The following is a 24,421-nucleotide window of genomic DNA, read 5'->3' on the forward strand; positions in this document are numbered from 1 at the left end:
TGAGTATTATATGAATGAGTGTGGAGCATGCTGTAAAGCATACGTTAATCTGTCTGAAAGGAAGGATGATGATTGGAGAATTATCTTTCAATAGAGCCATTCATTTCAATACTCAAACTGCTTGGGAGCCTGGTAATACTACGTCGCCAGGTTGGTGCGGGGAGGTGCCTAGGTACTGAGTCGTGAGATCATTCGGCCAAAAGATAGAATCGCTCTCTTACCTGTACACAGGGCCTGCGGCTGATGATGGAAGGGCAGTGCTAGGCCAGTGGAGGAAACCCCTGGGTCTGGTACCGGCTTCTCCACTGACTAATTGGTGGTCATTTGGGCAAGTTATTGCATCTTCCTGAACCACAGTTGTCTGGACTGTAAAATAGGGATGGTGCTGTCTGCCCTGATCATCTCAGAGTCGGGGTGACCATCAAATATAGGTTAATGGTGATTACGTCTGGCTGTCAACGTTCTGATTGATCCTTATTTTATCAGACTTTCTACAGTGATGATGTATAGTTATAGCTACTCATACCCTTGTTGTGAGTATCACATGAACTAAGGGGCATGCGTTCACTTAGAAACATATAATGTACCACATTAAATGCACGTTAATATTATTTATGTTTCTCCTTGGTTACCAGTATGTTAGAATGGCCCAGAATTATTAAATTGTACCTTTTTAAAAAAATTTTAACATACCTCCACTTTAGCAAGGAGAGAGTAAGAGAAACAAACATTGTTTACAGTCTCCTCAACATAAATAATTTCATTCTGAGCAAAGAATCTGAGACGACTTAAAAGGCTATACAGGTATGCCTCGGAGATAATGCAGGTTCAGTTCCAGACCACTGCAATAAAGTGAATATGGCAATAAAGTAAGTCACATGAATTTTTTGGCTTCCCAGTGCATATGAAGGTTATGTTTACAGTGTACTGTAGTCTGTTAATTGTACAATAGCATTATGTCTTTAAAAATAATGTACATGTAATAACTTTAAAATACTTTATTGCTAAAAATGCTAACCATCTGAGCCTTCGGTGAGTCATAATCTTTTTGCAATAGTTTCATCAAAGATCACTGATGACAGATCACCATAACAAATATAATAATAATGAAAAAAATCGAAATATTGTAAGAATTACCAAAATGTGACAGAGACAAATATGACAGAAATGAGCAAATGCTGTTGGAAAAATGGCACCAACATACCTGCTCGACACAGGGTTGTTACAAACCTTTAATTTGTAAGAAACACAGTATCTCTGAAGTGCAGTTTTTATTCCTATATTTATAAAGATGTGTGTTCAAGTGGTTTGTATAAACATACAAGAGAGCCAGAAAATACAAAGTCATAAAAGCTATTCTAGGCAGAAGGGGTTTTGCTGTTGGTTTTTTTACCTTGTAGAAAAAGTAGAAACTCACATCTTTTCCTCCTCCTAAAACATTATTACCTCTGACTAGCACATGTTTTATTTTTTTATTATTATTATTTTTTTAACAAAGCTTTTTGGTCATAGGTTCAGTCATTTTTTAAAATATTCATTCATTCATTCATTTGGTTGTGCCGGGTCTTAGTTGCGGCAGGCAGCCTCCTTAGTTGTGGCAGTCGGGCTCTTTAGTTGTGGCTTGTGAACTCTTAGTTGTGGCATGCATTATGGGATCTAGCTCCCTGACCCGAGGGATCAAACCCGGTCCCCCTGCACTGGGATCACGGAGTCTTAACCACTGCGCCACCAGGGAAGTCCCAGCACATGTGTTTAAAATGTAATGTTCAGCTAATGGGTAAACCCCTTCTTTTTAAAAGTATCACAAGTTTTGAATAACTATATGAAGCCAAATCAGGGGTTTTATTCATAATAATTTATTTCTATTAAAATAAGAGCTCTTGTACTTGTGAATTAGTATCCCCAGTAAGACCTTTGAGCAGCATTTAAAACTTTTGTACAAAAGAAGTTCAATTTTTCTCACACAATTTTTAGTTCCCAAATTTTATTTTATTTATGTATGCAAAAGAAAATAGACTACATTGCCATAAGGTATTTACCCTCAAATATTAGAAGCTTAAAAAAACCCAAAACTTTCTCTTTTGGCAAATAGATTGTCTTCCACTGTTTTTGTTGAATACTTTTTAAAATTGAGATGAAATTCACATAACATAAAATTAAACATTTTAAAGTGTCCAGTTCAGGGCTTCCCTGGTGGCACAGTGGTTAAGAATCCGCCTGCCAATGCAGGGGACACGGGTTCAATCCCTGCTTCCGGAAGATCCCACATGCTGCGGAGCAACTAAGCCCGGGCACCACAACTACTGAGCCTGCGCTCTAGAGCCCGCGAGCCACAACTACTGAGCCCACGCGCCGCATCAACTGAAGCCCACGTGCTCTAGAGCCTGTGCTCGGCAACAAGAGAAGCCACCGCAATGAGAAGCTCGCACACCGTAACGAAGAGTAGCCCCCGCTCGCCGCAACTAGAAAAAGCCTGCACGCAGCAACAAAGACCCAACACAGCCAAAAATAATAAACAAATTTATTAAAAAATAAAAAAATAAAATGTCCAGTTCAGTGGCACCTGCTGCATTCAGTGCTGTACAGTCACTACCTCTGTCGAGTTCCAGGCTCTTCTACTGGTTTTATATTACATTTATGCCTTATTAGTAAGCAGAAAATTCACTGAGTTAAACGCTGTAGATTTCCCTCAGCAGATAATTGATATTTTACTAAATGACTTTTTTTTTTTTTTTTTTTTTTTTTTTTTACAAAAGTAGCTAAAAGATACTCCATCTGTTTCACCCCTTTCCTCTGCTGCCACCTTTGGGCCACTTTATGACTCCTTCACTCAGAGGGTAAATTTCAAATAAATCTGATTTAACTATTTAGCAAGTCTGTTTAGAAACTTTTTTTTTTTTACAGTAGGTATTAGATAGAAGAAAGGAAGATGAAGTAACTGACACTTGGCTAAAGTGCAATTTTGAAATGTTAATTTTATTTATTCAGCTTAGTCCCTCCCTAACTCCCAAAATGAGGAGCTGATTCTGGTCTTGGATATCTTTTTTTTATTATTATTCAGATTTAACTGGGCATCCTGTGTGGTTTGGGGTTTTTTTTTTTTTGGCTGTGTCTGGTCTTAGTTGCGACACGCAGGATCTTCTGTTGTGGCACGTGGGCTCTTCGTTGTGGCATGTGGGCTTCTCTCAAGTTGTGGCGCGTGGGCTCCAGAGCACGTGGGCTCTATAGTTTGCGGCAGGCAGGCTCTCTAGTTGAAGCGCGCGCAGGCTCAGTAGTAGTGGCGCACAGGCTTAGTTGCCCCGGGGCATGTGGGATCTTAGTTTCCCGACTGGGGATTGAACCCGCGTCCCCTGCATTGGAACGTGGATTGTTTACCACCGGACCGCAAGTCCCTGGTCTTGCATATCTTGATGCAATATTATAACAATAATGCCTTACCTCTATACAGCCTTTCGTGGGTTTTTTTCTTCATTTTCTTATTTTTTAAATGAATTTATTTTTATTGAAGTATAGTTGATTTACAACGTTGGGTTAGTTTCAGGTGTAAAGTGATTCAGTTATACATCCATATATACCTATTTTTTTCCAGATTCTTTTCCCTTATAGGTTATTACGAAATATTGAGTATAGTTCCCTGTGCTATACAGTAGGTCCTTGTTGGTTATCTATTTTATATATAGTAGTGTGTATATGTTAATCCCAAACTCCTAATTTATCCCTCCCCTCCCCACTTTCCCCTTTGGTAACCATAAGTTTGTTTTCCATGTCTGTGGGTCTGTATAGGTTTTTGTATACTGAGTGTTGTAGCTGTTATCTCATTTAATTATCCTTTATTTAAAACTCTATGAGTTAGGGCAAGTCTTATCATACCCATCTTTTTTCTAATTTTTTTTATTGTGGTAAAATACACATAGTATAAAATTTACCATCTTTTTTTTTTTTTTTTTTTTTGCGGTACGTGGGCCTCTCACTGTTGTGGCCTCTCCCGTTGCGGAGCACAGGCTCCGGACGCGCAGGCTCAGCGGCCATGGCTCACGGGCCCAGCCGCCCCGCGGCATGTGGGATCTTCCCGGACCGGGGCACGAACCCGTGTCCCCTGCATCGGCAGGCAGACTCTCAACCACTGAGCCACCAGGGAAGCCCTAAAATTTACCATCTTAACCATTAAAGTGTACAGTTCCATGATACTAGTATATTTAGAAGGTTGTGTAACCATCACCACCATCCATCTCCAGAACTCTTTTTATCTTGCAAAATGGAGACTCTGTACCCATTAAACAACAACTCCCCGTTTCTCCCTCCCACCAGCCCCTGGAAATCACCATTCTATTTTCTGTCTCTATGATTTTGACTACTCTGTGTACCTCATATAAGTGGAATCATACATTTGTGTTTTTTTATGACTGGTCTATGTTGTTTAACATAAGGTCCTCAAAGCTTATACACGTAATAGCATGTGTCAGAATTTCCTTCCTTTATAAAGCTGAATAATATTCCATTGTATGTATAGAACACATTTTGCATATCCATTCATCTATCGACGGACACTTGGGTTGCTTCCACACTTTAGCTATTGTGAGTAACACTGCTACACAGGTGTACACACATCTCTTTGAGACCCTGCTTTTAATTCTTTTGGGTATACACCCAGGAGTGGAATTACTGGATCATGTGGTAGTTCTGTTTTTAGTTTTTTGAGGAATCTCCATACTGTTTTCCATAGTATGGAAATGGCTACACCATTTTACATTCCTACCAACAGTGCACGAGGTTCTAATTTCTTCACATTCTCACCAACACTTGTTATTTCTGTATTCTTTTTTTTTTGTGATACGCGGGCCTCTCACAGTTGTGGCCTCTCCCGCTGCGGAGCACAGGCTCCGGACGCGCAGGCTCAGAGGTCATGGCTCACGTGCCCAGCCGCTCTGCGGCATGTGGGATCTTCCCGGACCGGGGCACGAACCCATGTCCCCTGCATCGGCAGGCGGACTCTCAGCCACTGCGCCACCAGGGAAGCCCTATTTCTGTATTCTTGATTGTAGCCATCCTAATGGGTGTGAGGTAATATCTCATTGTGGTTTTGATTTGCATTTTCCTAATCACCCACATCTTAAAAGTTGAAAAAACTGAGGTTTAGGAAGAGCGACAAGACCATAAATTTCTATTGGACCTTAAACCCAGAATCTGAATCTTGTGGCTCCTGGTCCAGGGCTCTTTGAACTTTCCCAAACCAGTTCTCTGTGTGTGATGCCTTAGGACACAGAAACCCTGAAAGCCACTGACAGTGACTTGTAGTTGTCCTTGTGCCAGGACTCTCTGGACAAGCTGACCGTTGGGGATGGGCGAGTCCCCACCGACTGGGGGCCAGCTGGTACCCCGCCCCACCCGGATGCTGGCCACCCCACAGGGAAGCCGCCTGAAGCTGCACCCGAGCAGGGGCAAGAACCCGGGACAGGTAAGATTACTTTATCACTTGTTAAGCTTCAGGATGGGAGGGCAGAAGTTACCTTAACAAAAGTGTTATCGATATATGCGGAGAATTTTGAGGGGCAGAGAAATCTTACACAGGTTAATGATAGTTAAAGCTGCCTGCATTTAACAACTTGACTAGATCATTGTGCCTGAATTCATAGTTTTCATTCCATGTCGAGCGTGTCTGTCTTCAGCCAGTCCACAGCCTTTACCCCTTTTCTGACATGTACCTTAGTGAATGAGGCACGAGATGAAACAGAAACATATTCTGCCCTTCAGAAACTCAACACCCTGCTTACGTGAAATCAGTTGTACTGAGAAGTGGCAGGAAAAACCTCCACAGAGGACAAGTAAAAAATTAATATTTTTTTGCCTCATGTATCCACAGAAAATAATAGCTGAGGAGCCCTCCGAGGTCAGCAAGATGCTCCCAGGCCTGCGTGACGGGCTCTGGCCCTGGCAGGCTGTCCTCGGCACCAGTGACTCAGGTTATCGGCACACCTGTAACCTACTCTAGTTAGGGAGCTGCACCAAGCCCTCCCTGTCCTTCTACACCGACGACATCAGTTGTAAAGGTTGCTGGGCCTTCGACCCCTGACGTGCCATAACGGAGCCAATGTGCTTCCCATTATTGAGTATTTGGGGGGTTTCCAAGTGAAGGAGTATTTTGAAACATGATGTCATGGACTGCCACCATGTAATTTAATCTCCTTCAATAAAACCCTCTTAGGTTACACACTTTACACAAAAGCCAAATTGCTAACAACATTTTAGGGTTTGTTCAGCGAGTGAATCACCTGAAAAACAGCCTTACATTCCCTCCTTTTGTCTCACTGCTACTTTTCCCCGAGGTTGGCACCAGCAGAAGCAGGAAAGTCATGCTGAAGGGAGTTCAAAAAGGTTGAGCAGAGAAGGACAGGAGGCCGTAGATGTGCATCTTGTGGTGCCCCTGGCCATCCTCGGGGACCTGGGGAAGTTGTGTCTGGTCTCCGTGCGTGTCTTGACGAGCCAGCCTTGTTGCTGCCAGGTGCTCTCCACAGAGGTCAGGGTTTAGGTAACTGTGTGGGCTCTGGAGGCAGCCTCCTGGGGTGACCCCTGGCCATGAACTCTGTGACCCCAGATACATTGCTTAACAACTCTGTGCCTCAGTTCCCCACCATTCCAGTGCAGATGGTCACAGTGCTGGGGGGAAAATTAAGTGCATGAAAAACTCTTAGCACAGCGCTAAGTCCCAATAATTAGTTCTTAATTATTGACCGCCCCCTTCGGAGGGGGTAGGCATATGCAATTAAGATGATTTGCACGGGAGATGTGGAGTGAATATAACATTTGGGGGAGATACACTTTTCAAAGCAAGGGCTTTCATTGTGACTGAGGTTTTCACTCCAAGCTCAGACCCAGAGTTCGTAAGAAAATGCAAATCTAATGTTCTTTATCATGCCAGTTTCCCCATCTATTGTAAGATGCCAAGTGCCAGAGGTGGACAGCTTAGCTCACGCACCTGCAGGCCTCTTGCGGAGGAGCCTCCAGGACAGAGTGGCTGTCCAGAACCCACCTCATGGAATGACTTTACTTCCCACTGTCTCTAGGCAGGTGTCATCTTTCCCTGCGCCTTGGAGATTCCATGCTTTTTCTTGCTTCTCTGCTTTGACTCCCTTTCCTTCCTCACCTTCCTTCCCTTCGGTCTCTGATCAGACTATCCCTCCAGAACCCCACTCAGGTCCAGACCCTCCTGTCACAGCTTCCCGGGATAATCTTACCTCCTAGGTCACCCACACCCCCGAACCTGGTCAGGACACACTGGAGCTCAGGACAGGCTTCCATCTGCCTGGAGCATTCCATGTGTTTTCCCCAATTAGCCTCCTCTCCTGCACGAAGCAGTAAGGCCCTCAAGTACCCTGCTTGGACTGTTTTACTCTACTCTGGCTCACAACCCACAGCATGGGGCTAAACCCCGACGTGATCAGCCAGGGACTGAGAGGTTTGCAGAATCGAATAGAACAACGGCCTGACTCCTGCGGGGTTTGCCATCAGAGGGCAGATGGTGCACAGAAACCCAAGGGAAGGATTTCTGGTGTCCCCCATTCTTATAAACAACCAAAGAGGGCAGAAGCAGAGGTTCCTTCTGCCATCCAGTCTGAGTTATTTTAGAGCTTCTAAAGCTTGGTGGTATTCGTTAGATGTGAGCACTCTGTAATTTTAGAGACAAAAACAAGCCTACATTTAGGCTGTGGGATGTCCTTCTAAAAGAGACCAAAAAATTGAGGCTGCTTACAGTTTTCCACTTTTTTAATTGAGAGGTTTTCTATTTTCTTACCTCCGCCCCCGTATGTCCTGTGCCACCCACCTTCTGTTTACATTCTCCACACAGGACCCCACGGCTCCCCAGGCCCCCTCCCTTCCCCAGGGGAGAAGGGGGTGGTGCACCCTGACCACAGCAAGACCTCAGCGCACGCAGGGCCAGCGAGGCAACCCGAAGACCCCGAAGAGACAGAGTCACCCAGGGTGCCTGAGTCTGAGGACAGTGCATCCCAGGGGACGATGGCCACAGCTCATCCTGACCTCAGCGAGACCGGAGCAGCCCCAGAAGCCAGCTCGCCCCGCGCCACCCGGATGGCCGCTGCCCACAGTGGAGCGGGACCCGCGGCCGAGGGGGCATCTCCGGCCACTGCCGTGCTGTCACGAGACCTCACGACCCTGGAGAAGAGACAGGGGGTTCCGGGTCACCACAGCGATGCTCTGCAAACCACGGGAACCCTCGTGCCTGGAAACTGCCGGGGGTCGGCTCTGCCCCAAGGAACAGACTCTGGGTCTGCAAGGGCGCCGCGGGCCAGCCCCTCCCTGCCGTCACCGAGTGACAAGGCCCCGGAGGGGTGTGGCGGTGCCTCGGGGCCCGGCTGCCCCAGGGGCAGCGGGAGCAGCCCCGTGACTGACATCGACAGGCTCCTGGAGGAGCTCGATGCTTCTGGAGCAAGGCCTCCGCCTCCCGGGAAAGGGGCCCGGCTGAGCCGGGAGCGCGCTGCCCCGGGGCCGCAGCGGGCCGAGTCGGACCCGGACTCGGGGAGCCAGGCCCCCGGCCCGAGGAGGCCCGCGGCTGCCGGTCCAGCCCCTTGCCCCCAGTGGGCCCACCAGCCTTCGGTTCTGGATTCCATCAATCCCGACAGACATTTTACTGTGAACAAAAGCTTTCTGAGCAGCTACTCTAGAAACCTCAGCAGCCTCCACGAAGACAGTACGTCGCTGTCGGGCCTGGGCGACAGCACGGAGCCGTCCCTCTCGTCCATGTACGGAGACGCTGAGGACTCGTCTTCGGACCCCGAGTCGCTCACTGAAGCCCCACGAGCTCCCGCCAGGGACAGCTGGTCCCGTCCTCGTCTTTGTCCTCGTCCTCATGGGGCTTCTCACAAGGGAGACACGACGGAGTCTGAGGAAGAGCAGGTTGAAATCTGTGCCACGAATGGCCCCCCCGATCCACCCGCAGCCAGCGCTCCTGCCCTTGCCCAGGGGGCCGCCTGCCCTGCCTTCGCCAAAGCCCTGCCACCGAAGCACGGAGCCCTAAGCCCGGCGGCGGGGGACGCCAGGGACGCCGCCGCCTCCGCGCCGGGAGCCTTGGGCTCAGCAGCCCCGGGCCCTCCACGGCTGCCTCTGCCCTCGGACGCGAGGTCTCGGGAGCCGGAGACGCCCGAGGCTGCACGGGCTGCCGAGGACCCCGGGGAAGCCGCCCAGCCTCCGCCCGGCCCCAGGTCTGTCCCCGGGCCCCCAGGCCCCCTCAGCTCTCCTAACATGGTGAATGGTTTGGAGCACGACTGGCTGGATGACAAGACCTCACCTGAAGAACAGGAAACAAACGTTCACGCCACTGGAAACCGGGGCGCCCTCGGGGCGTGCGACCCCGAGAACAGAGACCTGGCTCTGGCAAAGCTGCACATCTCCGAAGTTCAAGACCCGGACGACTTGCTGCCAAAGCCGAAACCCGTCTCCAGGCGGCCCATCATGGCCTGGTTTAAAGAGATAAATAAAAGCAACCAAGGGACGCAGCTGCAGAGCAGAAGTGAAACGGAACCACCCACGATGCCGGCCAGAAGGCCCGACCCCAAGGACCAGGCGCTGAGCTCTGGCCACAAGAAGGGGGTGGCTGTACGGGACAGCCCCCCTCCCCGGCTGAGTCTGGAGAATAAAGACCTGCCTAAGAAGAGTTCCATGGAAACCCTTCTGAGTACCTGTCAGAAACCCAAAGCCGGCCCTAAGCTGAAGAGACTGAGCATCAAAAGCAAAAGCAAAGTCAGCTCCGAGGCCCCAGCCACTCACCCGGGGAAGGCCGGGGGCACAGAGCACAGGAAAGCCCTCGTTTCACCCCAGGCCTCCCACAAAGTGCTTTCTAGGGTGGCGTCACACCGGTTCCACACAGGTGACCATGAGGAACCGGACAGAAGCGCCGCAGCCGCCCCCCAGCCTCCCCAGTGTGTGGAGGGCAAGCTGCCCCAGGGGACCCCAGGCTCCCTGAAGCCCTCGGCATCCGACACCAGCATCAGGATGTTCATTTCGCCCTTGACCTCCCCCAAGACCCTTCCTGAGCAAGGTGCGTGCAGTAGGCTCCACCCGGCTGTGCACTCAGAACCTGACCGAGGCTGCCCGGCCGCCCCCAGATCTCCGAAGTGTGGTCCAGAGAGCAAGGCTCCCCCTGCGTCCCCTGGGCTGGTGAGTCCCACGGCACCAAGGAGTGGCGCGTCCACAGCGGCCGGCAAGCGGGAGGTCCCCCCTACCGGGCAGGGCGAGCAGCCCCCGTCCAGCCAAACGGACTCAGCAGCAGAAGCCTCCCAGGCCGGAGGGACCGGCGACAAAAGAAGCAAAATCATTGCTGGTGAGCCCCTCGAAAGGACCAACGAGCTGAAAATCATTGAGATCTCTTCTGAAAGGACGCCCAAGAATGTGTATGGTGACAGGCCAGCTGAGAGTGACAGGCAGGGAGGGTTCCTGGCCCAGAACACCTGTCAGGAGAAGAGCGAATTCAGGCTCTGTCACCAGTCAGTGGACTCGTCCCCAAATCATCCATCCTCACGCACGTCTCGGGCCTCCCAGGTGGAGCAGGGAGCACAGCAATCTGTCAGCAGGGCGAAACAGACTTCCTCCCCCTCCCGGCAGCTGCCGGCTGAAAAGGCAGATCCCTGCCAGGGAAGGTCAGAGCACAGGGCAGACTCCCTGGGGCTGCCCAGGAACGGCTCGACAGTGGGCCCGGCGCCGGGTGAGCACCCCTACTTCACGCCAAGGCCAGCAACCAGGACCTACTCCATGCCGGCCCAGTTCTCCAGCCACTTCAGCCGGGAGGGCCATGCCCTACACAGCCCAGGGCGCCCCCCCCGGGACAGCCAGATCCCTGCCACCGGCGGGGGCCTCCTCGAGGCCAGGGCGTCCAGAGGCAGTGTTCTCAGCCTGGTTAATGGACAGGGCGTGTATAGCGTAAAGCCCCTGCTGGAGACTTCGAGGAACCTTCCAACCACAGACGGAGGGGATGTCCTGTCAGTGCAGGAAACAAGCTGCCTACTCACAGACAAAATCAGAGTCACCAGGAGATATTACTACTCTGAGCAGAACTGGCCCCATGAATCTACCTCATTTTTCTCTGTGAAGCAGAGGATCAAGTCTTTTGAGAACCTGGCCAATTCTGACCGGCCCACGGCCAAGTCCGGGGCCTCCCCGTTTCTGTCGGTAAGCTCCAAGCCTCCCATTGTGAGGCGGTCTTCAGGCAGCGTGGCTTCCGGGAATCTCGGCCACTCCAGTGACGCAGCAGCGAGGTCGCTGAGACGCAGCCTGAGTTCCTGCAGTGAAAGCCAAGGTGAAGGCAGCACCCTCATCCCCCCGATGACCAAGTCCCCGTCCAGCATGACTCTGACAGCCTCCCGGCAGAGCCCGGGGGAGGCTGCTAACAAGGGCGCTGACTCAGACCCGAAGCGATCACTTGGTCCTTCGGGAATCCCCACCCCAACGGTGACCCCAGCCTCTCCCGCCAAGAGAAACAAATGCTCGGTGCGTCACACCCAGGCCTCACCTTTGTCCCGCTCGAAGCTCCAGGAGCTGAGAGCCCTGAGCATGCCTGACCTCGACAAGCTCTGCAGCGAGGACTTCTCGGCCGGGCCGACTGCTGTGCTCTTCAAAACCGAGCTGGAAATCGTCCCCCGGAGGTCACTTGGCTCCCCTGCTGGAGGCCTCCACGGCTCCACTGCCCTTTCATGGCCCGTGAAGGGGGTGGACAGGGCCTGTCCAGGGGGAAGCAGCCCTAAAGCCACTGAGCCTGGGGCACCCAGTTCAGCCCGCGATGTGGGTGAGACCACCCAGGATCTGCCTTCCGGAAAAAGTTGGTCAGTTAAGTAAGTATCCACCCCTGCCCTTTTATGTAATTAAACTTTTTTTTTGATGGACTGGTTTTAGATTTATAGAAAAGTTGCAAAGATAGTGCAGACTTCCCCTGTACCCGTTACCCAGCTGCTTCTGATGTTAACGTCGTACGTAACCACGGTCCATTTGTCAAAAGAAAGAAGTTAACATTGGAACAACACTATTAGCTAAACAAGACTTTATTCAGATTTCACTGAATAAATTCCACTAACGTCCCTTTTCTATTCCAGCCTCCAATTTTGGTTTTAATATCATTATTGGGAAAATACAGTGCCTGCAGGGAAAAGTGTTTGCCGAAATGTTGCTCTAAAAAGAGGCTTCTATAGGCTAGGTCACTTATACAAAAGTGGAGAGAGAGACAGAGAGAGAGAGAGAGAGAGAGGGAGATGGTTGGACAGGGAAAGCCGACGCTCAGGGGAGAATCGGGGCCTTTGAGGGTGACTGGAGTCAAACGGGAAATTTCTAATATGTTTTAAAATATTTCGCTGGAGCCTACAGAATATTTAATATGTCTGAAATTATCTGTTAAACTCTGGCATTGGTCTCCTAACATCTTGGAGGGATCCCAAAATCCATAGGAATTCCCACTGCTATCAGCAGTGAATGAAATTCCTGTTCAACATTCAGAATTCTTCAAGCAGTTTGGAGTGGGAGTTACGACCAAAAGAGAGTGTGAAATCAGAAAATACCTGCAATGTGGTAGAAAGATCATTCTAAATGCATCCTAGCAAAATGGAGAAACGGCTTTTTTCTTTAATGTTCTTCAAATATATATTATTTAGTTTGCATCAACTCCTGGTCTCAGCGGGGGATCAGCAAAGACTGCAGTCTGTTCTGTCATCAGCGGGGTCAAAATCTACTGTCCTAGCTCTCATTCAGGAAGCGAAAGCACAATCAGAGGTGAGTGAAATACAGAAAACACAGGAAGAGGGGACCGCTGCCACCTCAGTGCTCAGGCGTGTGCTACGGGCTCAGAGGGCCTGGGAGGGCCCTTCTCCGAGGGCTGTGTAGCGAGTCCTACAGCTCAGCCTGACTTCTGTCTCACTTGCTTGTTGCTTGTCTTGAATTTTTAGGTGCCAGATTGGTGTTTTACTTCCCCAGCAGCGAGTTACCATCTTCCCTACCCACCCCCCGCACCTGGAGTTTGTCTGTAGTGAGTCCTCCAAATAGGACGAGGCATCCTGGAACTGTCGGGGAAGGGCACAAGTACCAAGTAACTTTGTCCACCTAACTGGACATAAACTACCTGTCAAGGGAGCCACCTGCTGGGGAAATGAGACTTAATGGCTGTGTAGCCCTACCCCAGCCCTAAGTGTAAGAGCTTCAAAGAAGCTGATTAGTGATTACAAGTAAAATTTTTCAGTAAATTGGATGTGACAGTAAACAACAACAAAAGAAACCATGGTCCATATCTAACCCTGAAGCACATTAATTTCTCAGAACTGTTCACTGAGATTTGAACCCTAATATATGAATATTTTCTGTCCAGAGAAGAAAAGCAAACATGAACAGTTTTTCTTGAGTGGTAATGTACCTGGGTCACAGATATCACCCGACAACACTGTTCCAGAAATTCTGATATTATCCAGAAGGGCTGTGACATTGGCATCTAATAAGGGATGGGCCAGAATGGAGAGGAGACGGGATGGAATAGAGACCAGTTCCTTTTAGCTTCCACTGCCTTTGGATTCTCGGCCCCTGGTTTGGGTCCGTGAAGTTAGGAAACACCTTGAGACATACATTTTTACTTTCAGGACGAGGGACTATCTCATTCTCTCCCTTCATCCTTCTGTTACAAAGCATGAAAACCTTACTCTGGGATTTTGAGTCGAGGTGGCTCAGTGGGTTCACACTTTGCCAGGCTCTTTGCTCCAGACATTTTACAGCGTTAGACATGAGGTGAAACCCAAAAAGTCTCCGTCAGCCTCACAAGGGAGAGGCACACTGTCAGGGACCACAGACAAAGCAGAGACTTTTTGTGTGCACAGGGCGCTGAGCGCCACCCTGCGGTCATCTTCTGGGCCTCCCTCACCTCCTCAGCCTGGGTCCATATTCACCACCGGCAGGTGTTGAAGATTATTCCTACTTTGATCAGAATGCAGCTTTCTTTTATCTCTTTTTCTTATTGTCGTCAGCTAATTTCAGAGAGGAGCTGTGAGTAGAGATCTCCTCTCTCTGCCATCTTCAGAACTTTCCTGCCTTGCTTTTTTCCAAAGAGTGTGGTCTGTAGGTGTTGAAAATGGCCCTGCACACAGTGACTTCCTGTGACCTCTGGAGGTGCTGTGAGAGATTAGAGAGTCAGGAAACAGCCCTGCTCTTCTGACTTCAACAAGCCCAAACCTTGGAGAGCTCTTGAGGTGCTTCTAGCTTCCCTGATGCTGTGCTAATTAAGTTTCTCAAAGAGGCAACACTTGCCCTAGCAATCAGCCTCTAGCAGACTTGTATCCTCAAACACAACTGGAAAAAGGATTTGAATAAATTAGAATTTTGGTGGTATGTCCTAGAATGCAGGAGAGTCTCATTTTCAAATAATGTCTTTGCTCCAATAAGGCATTTAAATATCTGAGAAGTATTTGTTTCAGCATCAAACTTCCCAGAAGCTACAGAGAGATCATGTCCCAGACCACATGTTCCTGTTTTTGTGAGAAAGCGTAGTCCTCATTCTTCTCTCCAGTGAACAGTGTCTGAGCATGTATATACTTGGACTTGCCCATGAAGTCAAAATCCCAGCCCCCCAAGGTTCTGCAGGATATTCTAGTGTTAGCACATGGGGCTTTGGTTTGAGTGAACTTCTTTAGAGGTGTGACATGCTTGGGATTACTCTTTAGGACTTAATAGGACTAAACATTGTTTCTTTTAAATATTGGTTTCTTTCCCCAGCACAATACAGAGGTGGTTTTCTCTTCCAACATTTTCACTTTCTCTGTCAGAGCAATCCTGGAGGGTTATTATTAGATTCTTTCTCTATCAGCATGTCTGAGAACACCTTGAATTGATGGATTATAAATCACTTCATGGGAAACCTAGCAATGCAGGTCTTTAAAATGAGGCTGAATCTTATCTAGCATGTATGTGAAGGAAGTCCAAATTCAGAATAATCAGCCCAGCTAATTTTTTTTAATTCTAAAATCTTTTTAAGCATTTAGTTAAATGCTTTTATTCCAAGCATCAATCTTTTGATTGATGCTTGGAACATAGGACCGTCTTTTGTTACTTACTAAGAATGTTCTAGTCTCAATGAGTTGACAAATTGTTTTAATGTACTATTTTTCAGCATACTTTGTGTTTTATGACTACCAGTTCATTGATTGCACCGAAAATCCAATAAGCTGAACATGGTAGAAGGGGGGACATAAAACTTATGGCCTCAATGTGCTCTTGTCCTGTCTCTTAGCACCTATACTTCTCTCTCCTGCTGACAACATGGGCTTTGCTCAATTGTAGACTTAGAAAATTGTAAAGAAGTCCCTTCATGATTGAATTATGTGCTATGATCAGATTTGGGAACACACAGTCTGGTGCCAAGAATGACTTCTAAAGTGTCCCGTGTCCCTGCCACTATCCTGGTTCATATGACCTTCTTGGCGGTTCTAGAGCTACAGGATGGACCCTCAAAACTCCACATAAGCACCACCCAGGAGGAGTGCAGGATATTCATGATGGCCCCTCTGCTTCCAGTATTGTGTGGAAGTGCCTAAGGAACCACCGGGGTCAGTGGTGACAAGCTCTGCAGTACTGTGGGAGGACTGACATCAGAACTTCCTTACTCTAGCACAAGGAATATACTTGTTTCTGTTTCTTTTCACTAGAATAAAGAAGATATTTACTTCATAGTCTTGAATAAAAAAGAAGGCTCAGGTCTGGGATTCAGTGTGACAGGAGGGACAGATGTGGAGCCAAAATCAATTGTGGTAAGTGACAATGTCGAGATGCTGTCGGAAGAGTCACTCCTGAAGCAGCCTCAGAATTTGATAAGGACAGAGTTCATGTCAGTGGGTTCAAAGAATGCTGGTGTCTGTTCCCTGCCACCAAAACAAAACTAGAAAAGTGGGGGAAAAAGTAGTACATAACGTTATCATTGACAAAGAGACACAGTTTTTTTTTTAACATCTTTATTGGAGTATAATTGCTTTACAATGGTGTGTTAGTTTCTGCTTTATAACAAAGTGAATCAGCTATGCATATACATACATCCCCATATCTCCCCCCTCTTGCATCTCTCTCCCACCCTCCCTATCCCATCCCTCTTAGGTGGTCACAAAGCACCGAGCTGATGTCCCTGTGCTATGTGGCTGCTTCCCACTAGCTATTTATTTTACATTTGGTAGTGTATATATGTCCATGTTACTCTCTCACTTCATCCCAGCTTACCCTTCCCCCTCCTCGTGTCCTCAAGTCCATTTTCTAGTAGGTCTACATCTTTATTCCCGTCCTGCCCCTAGGTTCTTCATGACCTTTTTTTTTTAAGATTCCATATATATGTGTTAGCATATGGTATTTGTTTTTCTCTTTCTGACTTAATTCACTCTGTATGACACACTCTAGGTCCATCCACCTCACTACAAATGACTCAATTTCGTTTCTTTTTATGGCTGAGTAATATTCCATTGTATATATGTGCCACATCTTCTTTTTCCATTCATCTGCTGATGGACACTTAGGTTGCTTCCATGTCCTGGCTATTGTAAATAGAGCTGCAATGAACATTGTGGTATGTGACTCTTTTTGAATTATGGTTTTCTCAGGGTACATGCCCAGTAGTGGGACTGCTCAGTCTTTTGGTAATTCTATTTTTAGTTCTTTAAGGAACCTCCATACTGTTCTCCATAGTGGCTGTATCAATTTACATTCCCACCAACAGTGCAAGAGGGTTCCCTTTTCTCCACACCCTCTCCAGCATTTATTGTTTGTAGATTTTTTGATGATGGCCATTCTGACTGGTGTGAGGTTATACCTCATTGTAGTTTTGATTTGCATTAAGAGACGCACTTTTAACACATAGCGAGTGACCTTTAAGATGATGATACATATAAACACAGTTGCCTATGTCCTCATATTCACCTAAACATTTTATTGGTTTAAGCATTGGAAGGACATTAGAACTAACGGACCAAAACTTGCATTTGCTTATAAATCACTTCTTTCTCAAGATCAAAAACTTAAAATTTTATATCACTCAAAGGCCTTTGAAATCACTAGGGAGGCCACCTTCCTTGGATGAAACCAGGTCCTGTTCATCTTTCTACTCTTATGGCCCCGTGGAGTGCCAGACACATTTGAGATGCTAGCAAGAATAGAATAAAAATGTGTTGAGGTACTGGTACTGACATTTTTAATCCCATTCCTCACATGGAATGTTTTGTTTTTTTTGCGGTACGCGGGCCTCTCACTGTTGTGGCCTCTCCCGTTGCGGAGAACAGGCTCTGGACGCGCAGGCTCAGCGGCCATGGCTCATGGGCCCAGCCGCTCCGCGGCATGTGGGATCTTCCCGGACCGGGGCACGAACCCATGTCCCCTGCATCGGCAGGCGGACTCTCAACCACTGCGCCACCAGGGAAGGCCACACGGAATGTTTTTGATAAACCAAGTGTGTGTATGATTTAGAAAACTTGCCATTAGATAGTTCCTTTACTACAAATTTGCCCTTTTGCTTTTACTGGAGGTCATAAATGAACTTGGCTTTTGTCCTCTCCTGTCCCAGATCCACAGGGTGTTTTCTCAGGGGGCAGCTTCTCAGGAAGGGACCATGAGCCGAGGGGATTTCCTTCTGTCAGTCAACGGCGCCCCATTGGCTGGCTTAGCCCACGGGGATGTCCTGAGGGCTCTGCACCAGGCACAGCTGTACAGAGATGTCCTCGTGGTCATCAAGAAAGGGAGTGACCGGCCCAGGCCCTCCATCAGGCAGGAGCCTCCCATGGCCAATGGGAAGGGCTTGCTGTCCAGAAAGCCCAGCCCCCTGGAGCCTGGAACAGGTAAGGTACCAGCAGGGGCCTGAGCTATTTGTAATGACTTTGCTGAGAATGGCACTGATTCCATGGAACAAATGAGAAACTCTTCTTGTCCAGATGCGTCCACGAGTGTTGGGGGTGTTCTCAGTCTTCCCTCTGCTCCGTCGTCTTGCTCTCATTCTTCTAGAAAGCTAAAGCCCTTCCCAGTACAGGGGAATACCTTATTTATCAGACCTTGTAATGCTCACCTTTGCCCTTGCACTGTCTCAACTGTTTGGTGGTTTTTTTTTTTTTTTTTTTTTTTTTTTTTGGGCCACGCGGCTTGCAGGATCTTAGTTCCCCGACCAGGGGTTGAACCCAGGCCCTGGCAGTTGAAAGCGCTGAGTCTTAACCACAGCCACGCCACGGAATTCCCTGTTTGGTGTATTTTCGGTGGGATCCTGGAAACGTAACCTGTCAAAGGAAACCACTGGGCACTTAGTCCTAACAGCTTTCAGAGTTTTTAAGACTCAGGAACTCAGATATGGAAGACTATCCCGAAATTGATAATCATTAAGTGTTCCTGTGGCACCTTCAGGGCATCTGGCCTTGAACCAACCTCTACAAAGTTATCAGATTGCAAAAAGCACATTCGGGGCTTCAACTTATTTCTTCATATTTCTATTCCTTAAGATCCCCCTGCCCGGGGCTCTAGCAGATCCTACGCAATTATGCCTTAACATGCACTGAAAGCAGCCCACTTGCGGCTTGGTGCAGTAGGCTTGATGTTAGAGGCACCTGGGAAGCTTTTAAAAATCCTGATCCCCAGGAAATACCCCAGCTCAATGAAGTCAGACTCTGAGGGGTGTGGGTGGTGGGATGGGGGGACCAGCATCCACGTCTTCTTAAGGTTCCCCATTCACAGGCAGTGATTCTGGCTTGGCCTCAACCCCAAGTGGACAGTTTAATCTGTTTGTGGTCCTTCCCCTGCCTCCCAAGCAATTAAGTGCCCTTTCCACTTGACTCAGACATCCTTCACTGATACAGCAAGCAAGTAAGGGAAACAAAAGGCAAGTTTACAATCCCTACTCAGACGCCCAAGACAGACCCCAGCCCAGCCTCTCCACACTAGCACACAGAGTAGGCACAGGCTGGTTGCTATGAAGCAGGCGTCACCAAGGAAACGCTCTCCCCACAGTGGAGCCAGGAGATGGCAATGAAGGCAGCTAGTGTGTGATGCAGACGGCCAGCCAGAGGCAGGGGTACCCCTCACAGGAGCAGAAGGGGAAGGAAGGACGCTCCATGTCTCGTGTGAGGCCTGGCATTTGGGTGTTGCAGGTTGTCAGTACCAGGCTGTGATGCTCTGCTGCCGTCGGCTGCCAAGGTTGGCAGGAAATCAAATCTGATTCCCCAAGCGCGACTTCAGTCTTCACTGAGATGTGCACCGACTATCTGGGGTTGACAAGAGCAGTTTGGCTTCTGGGGATTTCTGCTTGGGCATAAATGCCTTCTCTGTGCTTGCAGAAAGTGCTTAGGGGGGCAAGGGACAGCAGGAACACAGCTCTAGATTTGGGAGAGCAACCCCAAAGTTGGTCTCAGATGTCGTTATCAGCACTTCAAGGTAGACGGGACTCGAGGGTGCCTGGGGAACACACTTGGGGGCACCGGGCAGGAGGGGCTGCGGTTCCCTGTCATCATGATCCTTACGAACACTGTCGCTGCAGGGAGAAGCACAGGTGCACACGAGGCTCTGTGTGTTGAAGTGCTGAAGACCTCGGCTGGGCTGGGACTGAGTCTGGATGGAGGGAAATCGTCTATGTCTGGAGATGGGCCCCTGTTCATTAAAAGAGTGTACAAAGGTAATGTTCTAGAAACCCCAATCTGCTGCCTAGTACCAATTCTCTCTCTGTGTATGTCCGTGCCTTCCATTTGGAAATCAAATTTGTTTTAAAAAATCTGCAGTGTGTTTAATGCTCTGTGACATACAGGGTTTACTGTGTGTCAGCCCTGTTGTGAGCATTTTACACGTTTTAACTCATGTCATCCACATGACAGTTCTATAGGATGGGTACTATTATTATCATCCCTGTCTTACAAGAGAAGAAACTGAGCCACAGGGGAGTTATGCAGGCACCTAAGGCCACACAGATTAAGTGGCAGAATCAGGCTTGAACCCAGGCTCCAGAGACTGTGCCCCCAACCTCAGTACTGTATCCCCTAACTCCATGCTCCTGTCTTCGTGTTCTTACTTACGATTAGCTGTTATGGATGTGAACACAGCAAGCTAAGTAATGCCATCAGAATTGCCAGTCAGGGGTACTTAACATTGGTCAAGGTCATATTCACTTAAAATTGCAAATACTGGATTTCAAGAAAGTAATATGGGAGCAATAGATAATCACTGAAATAGTTGGTAGATATGAGATCTCTTCATGAACTTAAATAATGCATTTTATGATCTTGGACCGTTCTCAAAATTATCTCTTCAGGTCCCTAAGCTGAGCAATTATATTATACTAATGATATATTTATATATATACATACATACCGATTATCCTATTATATGTAATATTTTATTATACTATAATATTGTTTCATATATTCAATATATTTATAATATTGTTAGTATTAAAACATATACATATATACTGATATTGTTAATATAATTCAGCTGAGGAGATTTTTGGGAACTGTCCAATATCATAAAATGAATTATTCAAGTGTATAAAGAGATTTCGTATCTGCCAACTAGTCCAATGATATCTACGGCTCCCGTCTACTTTCTTCCAGTCTAGCACACACTCTAACTGTAAATGGGTGGCAGCCAGAAGCAGGCTGTTTGCTCATGGTCCCTGGGGCAAGCAGAGGACAGGCACAAATCAGGAGCCTCTGCTGTGTGTGATATCTAGACTCACGGTACCAGGGTAAAGGGAAAACCCTATACATGTTAACTGGACAGCAGTAGAACACAGAAAGCCAAGTTAAGGCAAGAATGAAACTGTTTGACTATAAGAGCACTCTTAAGAGCTCTAAAACAAAGTGTACAAAGTACATGACGAAATTGCCAACAGACACAATAAACAAGAAAGTCCATTTAAAAATTAAGGCAGGAATATTAGCCATGAAACAAGACAAGAGGCTATTCAAAAGAAACAGGCAGATATGTTACAACAGACACACACAGAGAAGCCCATTAGCAAAAAGGCAGTCAAATATATTTTTAAATTAATAAATAGAATCAAAAAGTATACTAAATCCTTACAAAGAGAGAATTTATAAAAATCAAGAAAGAAGAAACCATAAAAACTGCAGCACAAGGGAAAAAAGAGATAAAAATTACAAAAGGGTGATGAGCAATGAGGAGGACATATTGAGGAGTGCCAGAAGAAGAAAGAAAAAAAAGAACGCGAGAAAGGAACCATTTGGAGAAGTCATGACTATTGAGAAACAATGGGAGTATTCAGGCTGAAAATTCTCATCAAGGGCAAAACAGGATGAATTTTATAGAAACCCAGACCTTGATGTATCACAATCAAGCTTCAAAATACAAAGAACTTAAAAAGCACACAGAAAACGCGCAGCTTGCTCACAAAGGCAGTACGACCAGACTGGCAGCATGAATGCCGGGAAACAGAAGAACCTTCAGAGGACTGAGCCTACAACAGCAAGATGGAGGTGTTTAGGACACACAGTGAAAGGTGCCGGAGTCACGGCCGCTGGGATCAGTCACAGGACACGCAGCCTCTGCAGGCCAAGAAGCTCACAGCTTAAAAAGGATTTTCTGGCCTGTGAGCCAAACAAACCAGAAACTGAAGGTGGCTAAAGCAGCAGCCCAGGTGGAGACCGGGAGGCCAGGTCCGGAATCCCATGGAATGTGCAGCACTGAAGTGGAGAAGCAGCCCCAGGGGAGATAAGCATCCCCCAGATCTCCTTCCAGCAGAGCAAGGACAGTGTCCTGGGTAACTTCCTGGCCTTTGTCTCTAGCATCTGGCTAGAAATCCATGAAACTGTATAAATGGATAGAGAGGAGGAATTGCTACAGAGAAGCACCTGTTCCACAGAGGAGCATTTCCAGTGCCCTTGTGTGCAGGCCTGCAGATTGACTCTTGGGAAAAGGCATTCAGGGCTTTCTGAATATTATACAGATCCCTCCCCTTCACTCTTTTTGGAGACTGGTAAATCTACTTTCTTTGTAGAGGCTTAGAGCTCTGCCCAAAGATTTCATCATCTTACCTTTATTTCATACTTACAAATTTAAGTACAGGTACAGGTTTTCTGTTTATCTTGGTTTCCTGTGCCTTTTAGCTCAAACACCAAAAGCAGTATAGCAATCTTCAATTTCTTGCATCAGTCTAATACAAAAAAATTCTTTGAATAATAAGTGAATTAAATATATTTCCCTAAAGCTATCTGGAAGGTCAGGGATTTTACTGATGAAAAATGCAGTAGACAGTTATTTGTAAACTCTTGTGTGAAGCGGCAGCCATCCGGGTAGAACAGTGTCACTACTAATATCTGGGCTGCTTTGTAAAAAAATGTTTAACACTTTAAAAATGTTTTGTTTTGTTTTTTATTTTTTTTTTACTATGTTTGGGCTGCTTTTAAGATGTTTTTGTATTCAACATTTTACCAGGAATATCAGTTAATACAATAAGAAAAAGATAAGAGGTATAAAGATTGGAAATACAGGAATACAATTCATCATTATTGGCAAATTGTACGTTCTTCCTGACTGAAAAAATCTAAGAGAATCAAATGTGAAGCCAATATAAATAGCTCACCAAGATCGCTGAATTCACAATCAACATACAAAAAAAAAAAAAAATCAATAGAATTTCCTATATATCAGCAATAACCATTATTTTAAAACCCTATAGGGAGGATCCTATAACACAATACACGTCATGAAAGAATATATATATATATATATATATATATGTAAAATGTTTAACTTCTATATGACAAAAAATTTCACAAAAACACATCGTGAAAGAATACATATGTAAAATGTTTAACTTCTATATGGCAAAAAATTATATCATAAACAAATAAAATCGAAGTGACTGACTAGAAGATATTTACAATGTATTTAATCAACAAAAGGCTAATTCCAGGATATATAAAGAACTATAATTCAGTAAGAAAAATACATGGGACTTCCCTGGTGGTCCAGTGGTTAGGACTCCACGCTTCCACTGCAGGGGGCACGGGTTCAATCCCTGGTCAGTGAACTAAGATCCCACAAGCCACACAGCATGGCTGAGAAAAAAAGAAAAATACTAAATAAAGAGAAAATCTGGGTAAAGGAAATGAATAGAAAATAGAAAAAGTTAAAACCTAAATTGTCAAGAAATATAGGGAAGGTCACTCAAACTTATATTAGTTATTGGGTGAAAATTATAACTATTAGGAATCATCTTTTTAAAATCAGGTTGGCCATAAATAAGGAATCTCATGATATGATGTGTTGGCAAGATGCAGGGAAAGAAGAACACTCATACTTTCTGGCAGAAGTATAAACAATCGTTCCTCTCTGGGGAAGAATTTAGCAGTGCTTGCTAAAATGGAAGCTATAAAACAGTTTAAATTTCTATCTGTAGCAAAATGATGAGTAAAATGTATCACATCCATAAAAGGGAAAACTATATAGCAATTCAAGAAGCAAGTTAGAGCTATATCCATTAACCGGGACCAGTTCAAAAACAGGGCTGAACGGGGAAAAAAGGCTAAACGCAGATTCAGTACTGTATGATACCAATTCACAGTAACGACCGTAAGGAACCTAAGAGTGTGTCACAGGAAAACTATGCAAGACCTTTTTGGAAAAAAGATAAAAGTGTTCTAAATTTTTCTTAAAACCTCAATAAATGGAGAGAGACATAGCCTGATCAAATTAGTTAGGATTCTCCTTGGCCCCATGTAATAGAAAACCCAAAATAACAATGGTTTAAAGAAAAGTTTATTTCTCTCTCGTGTATAAGAAGTCCAAAAGTTGGCACTACCTTTGGTCTGAACAGTACTGAGTGGTTCATCAAGGACTTTCATCTGCTTCATCTCATTAGATCCCTGTAATAACCTAGTGAGGGAACAAGACAGGCTAACACCATTTTGCAGATGAGAAAACTGAGGTTTCGGGAAACCTGTAACTTGCTTGAAGTCGCATACTTAAGCCCAAGCCAGTCTGACTGCCTGCAGGTATTCAACGTGCTTTCCCCTAACTCACAGCCTCCTGTTTGGGTTGGTTGGAAGCCCACGTCCTCAGACCAGATGAACACTCAGAAAATTCTTTTCGTTTCACATAATCTGCTTCAGGCCTTTAGGTAATACTCCTAGAACGGGAAATATGCTAACGCAGTATAACTGGGCATGTCAGACAACAGTGCTTTGGTACTTCCAAAAATGTGTATCTTGAGAAAGCAATGATGGGGACTAAATCAGTCTCTCTGTTCCCACTGTAGGACTGGTAACGGTGAAGGCTCACCTCTTTTCCGATGACAGCATCTGCCTCTGTCATTAACAACATCAAATGTTTTTGTCCTTGAGTGGATTGCATTTGAACTCACTTTCTTCCAGCTATATTTTTTTATTTTGTCAATCTTTATCATCAACTATAATTACATGTGTATTGA

At 46.5% G+C, this 24,421-nt stretch overlaps 1 protein-coding gene across 4 annotated transcripts in view; it reads left to right on the forward strand.

The window, feature by feature from the left end:
- Window positions 1–24,421, forward strand: part of PDZD2 (PDZ domain containing 2) — a 378,282-nt gene that overhangs the window by 350,207 nt on the left and 3,654 nt on the right. For all 4 annotated transcript variants that reach the window (XM_060146915.1, XM_060146917.1, XM_060146916.1 and 1 more), the window contains 6 exons: window positions 5,311–5,455; window positions 7,844–11,837; window positions 12,648–12,765; window positions 15,675–15,776; window positions 17,567–17,837; window positions 19,517–19,651. In XM_060146915.1, the coding sequence (XP_060002898.1) occupies window positions 5,311–5,455; window positions 7,844–11,837; window positions 12,648–12,765; window positions 15,675–15,776; window positions 17,567–17,837; window positions 19,517–19,651 (4,765 nt within the window). The remainder of the gene's footprint in view (window positions 1–5,310; window positions 5,456–7,843; window positions 11,838–12,647; window positions 12,766–15,674; window positions 15,777–17,566; window positions 17,838–19,516; window positions 19,652–24,421) is intronic.

This window comes from Lagenorhynchus albirostris, chromosome 3, assembly GCF_949774975.1.
Source record: "Lagenorhynchus albirostris chromosome 3, mLagAlb1.1, whole genome shotgun sequence".
NCBI lineage: Eukaryota > Metazoa > Chordata > Mammalia > Artiodactyla > Delphinidae > Lagenorhynchus > Lagenorhynchus albirostris.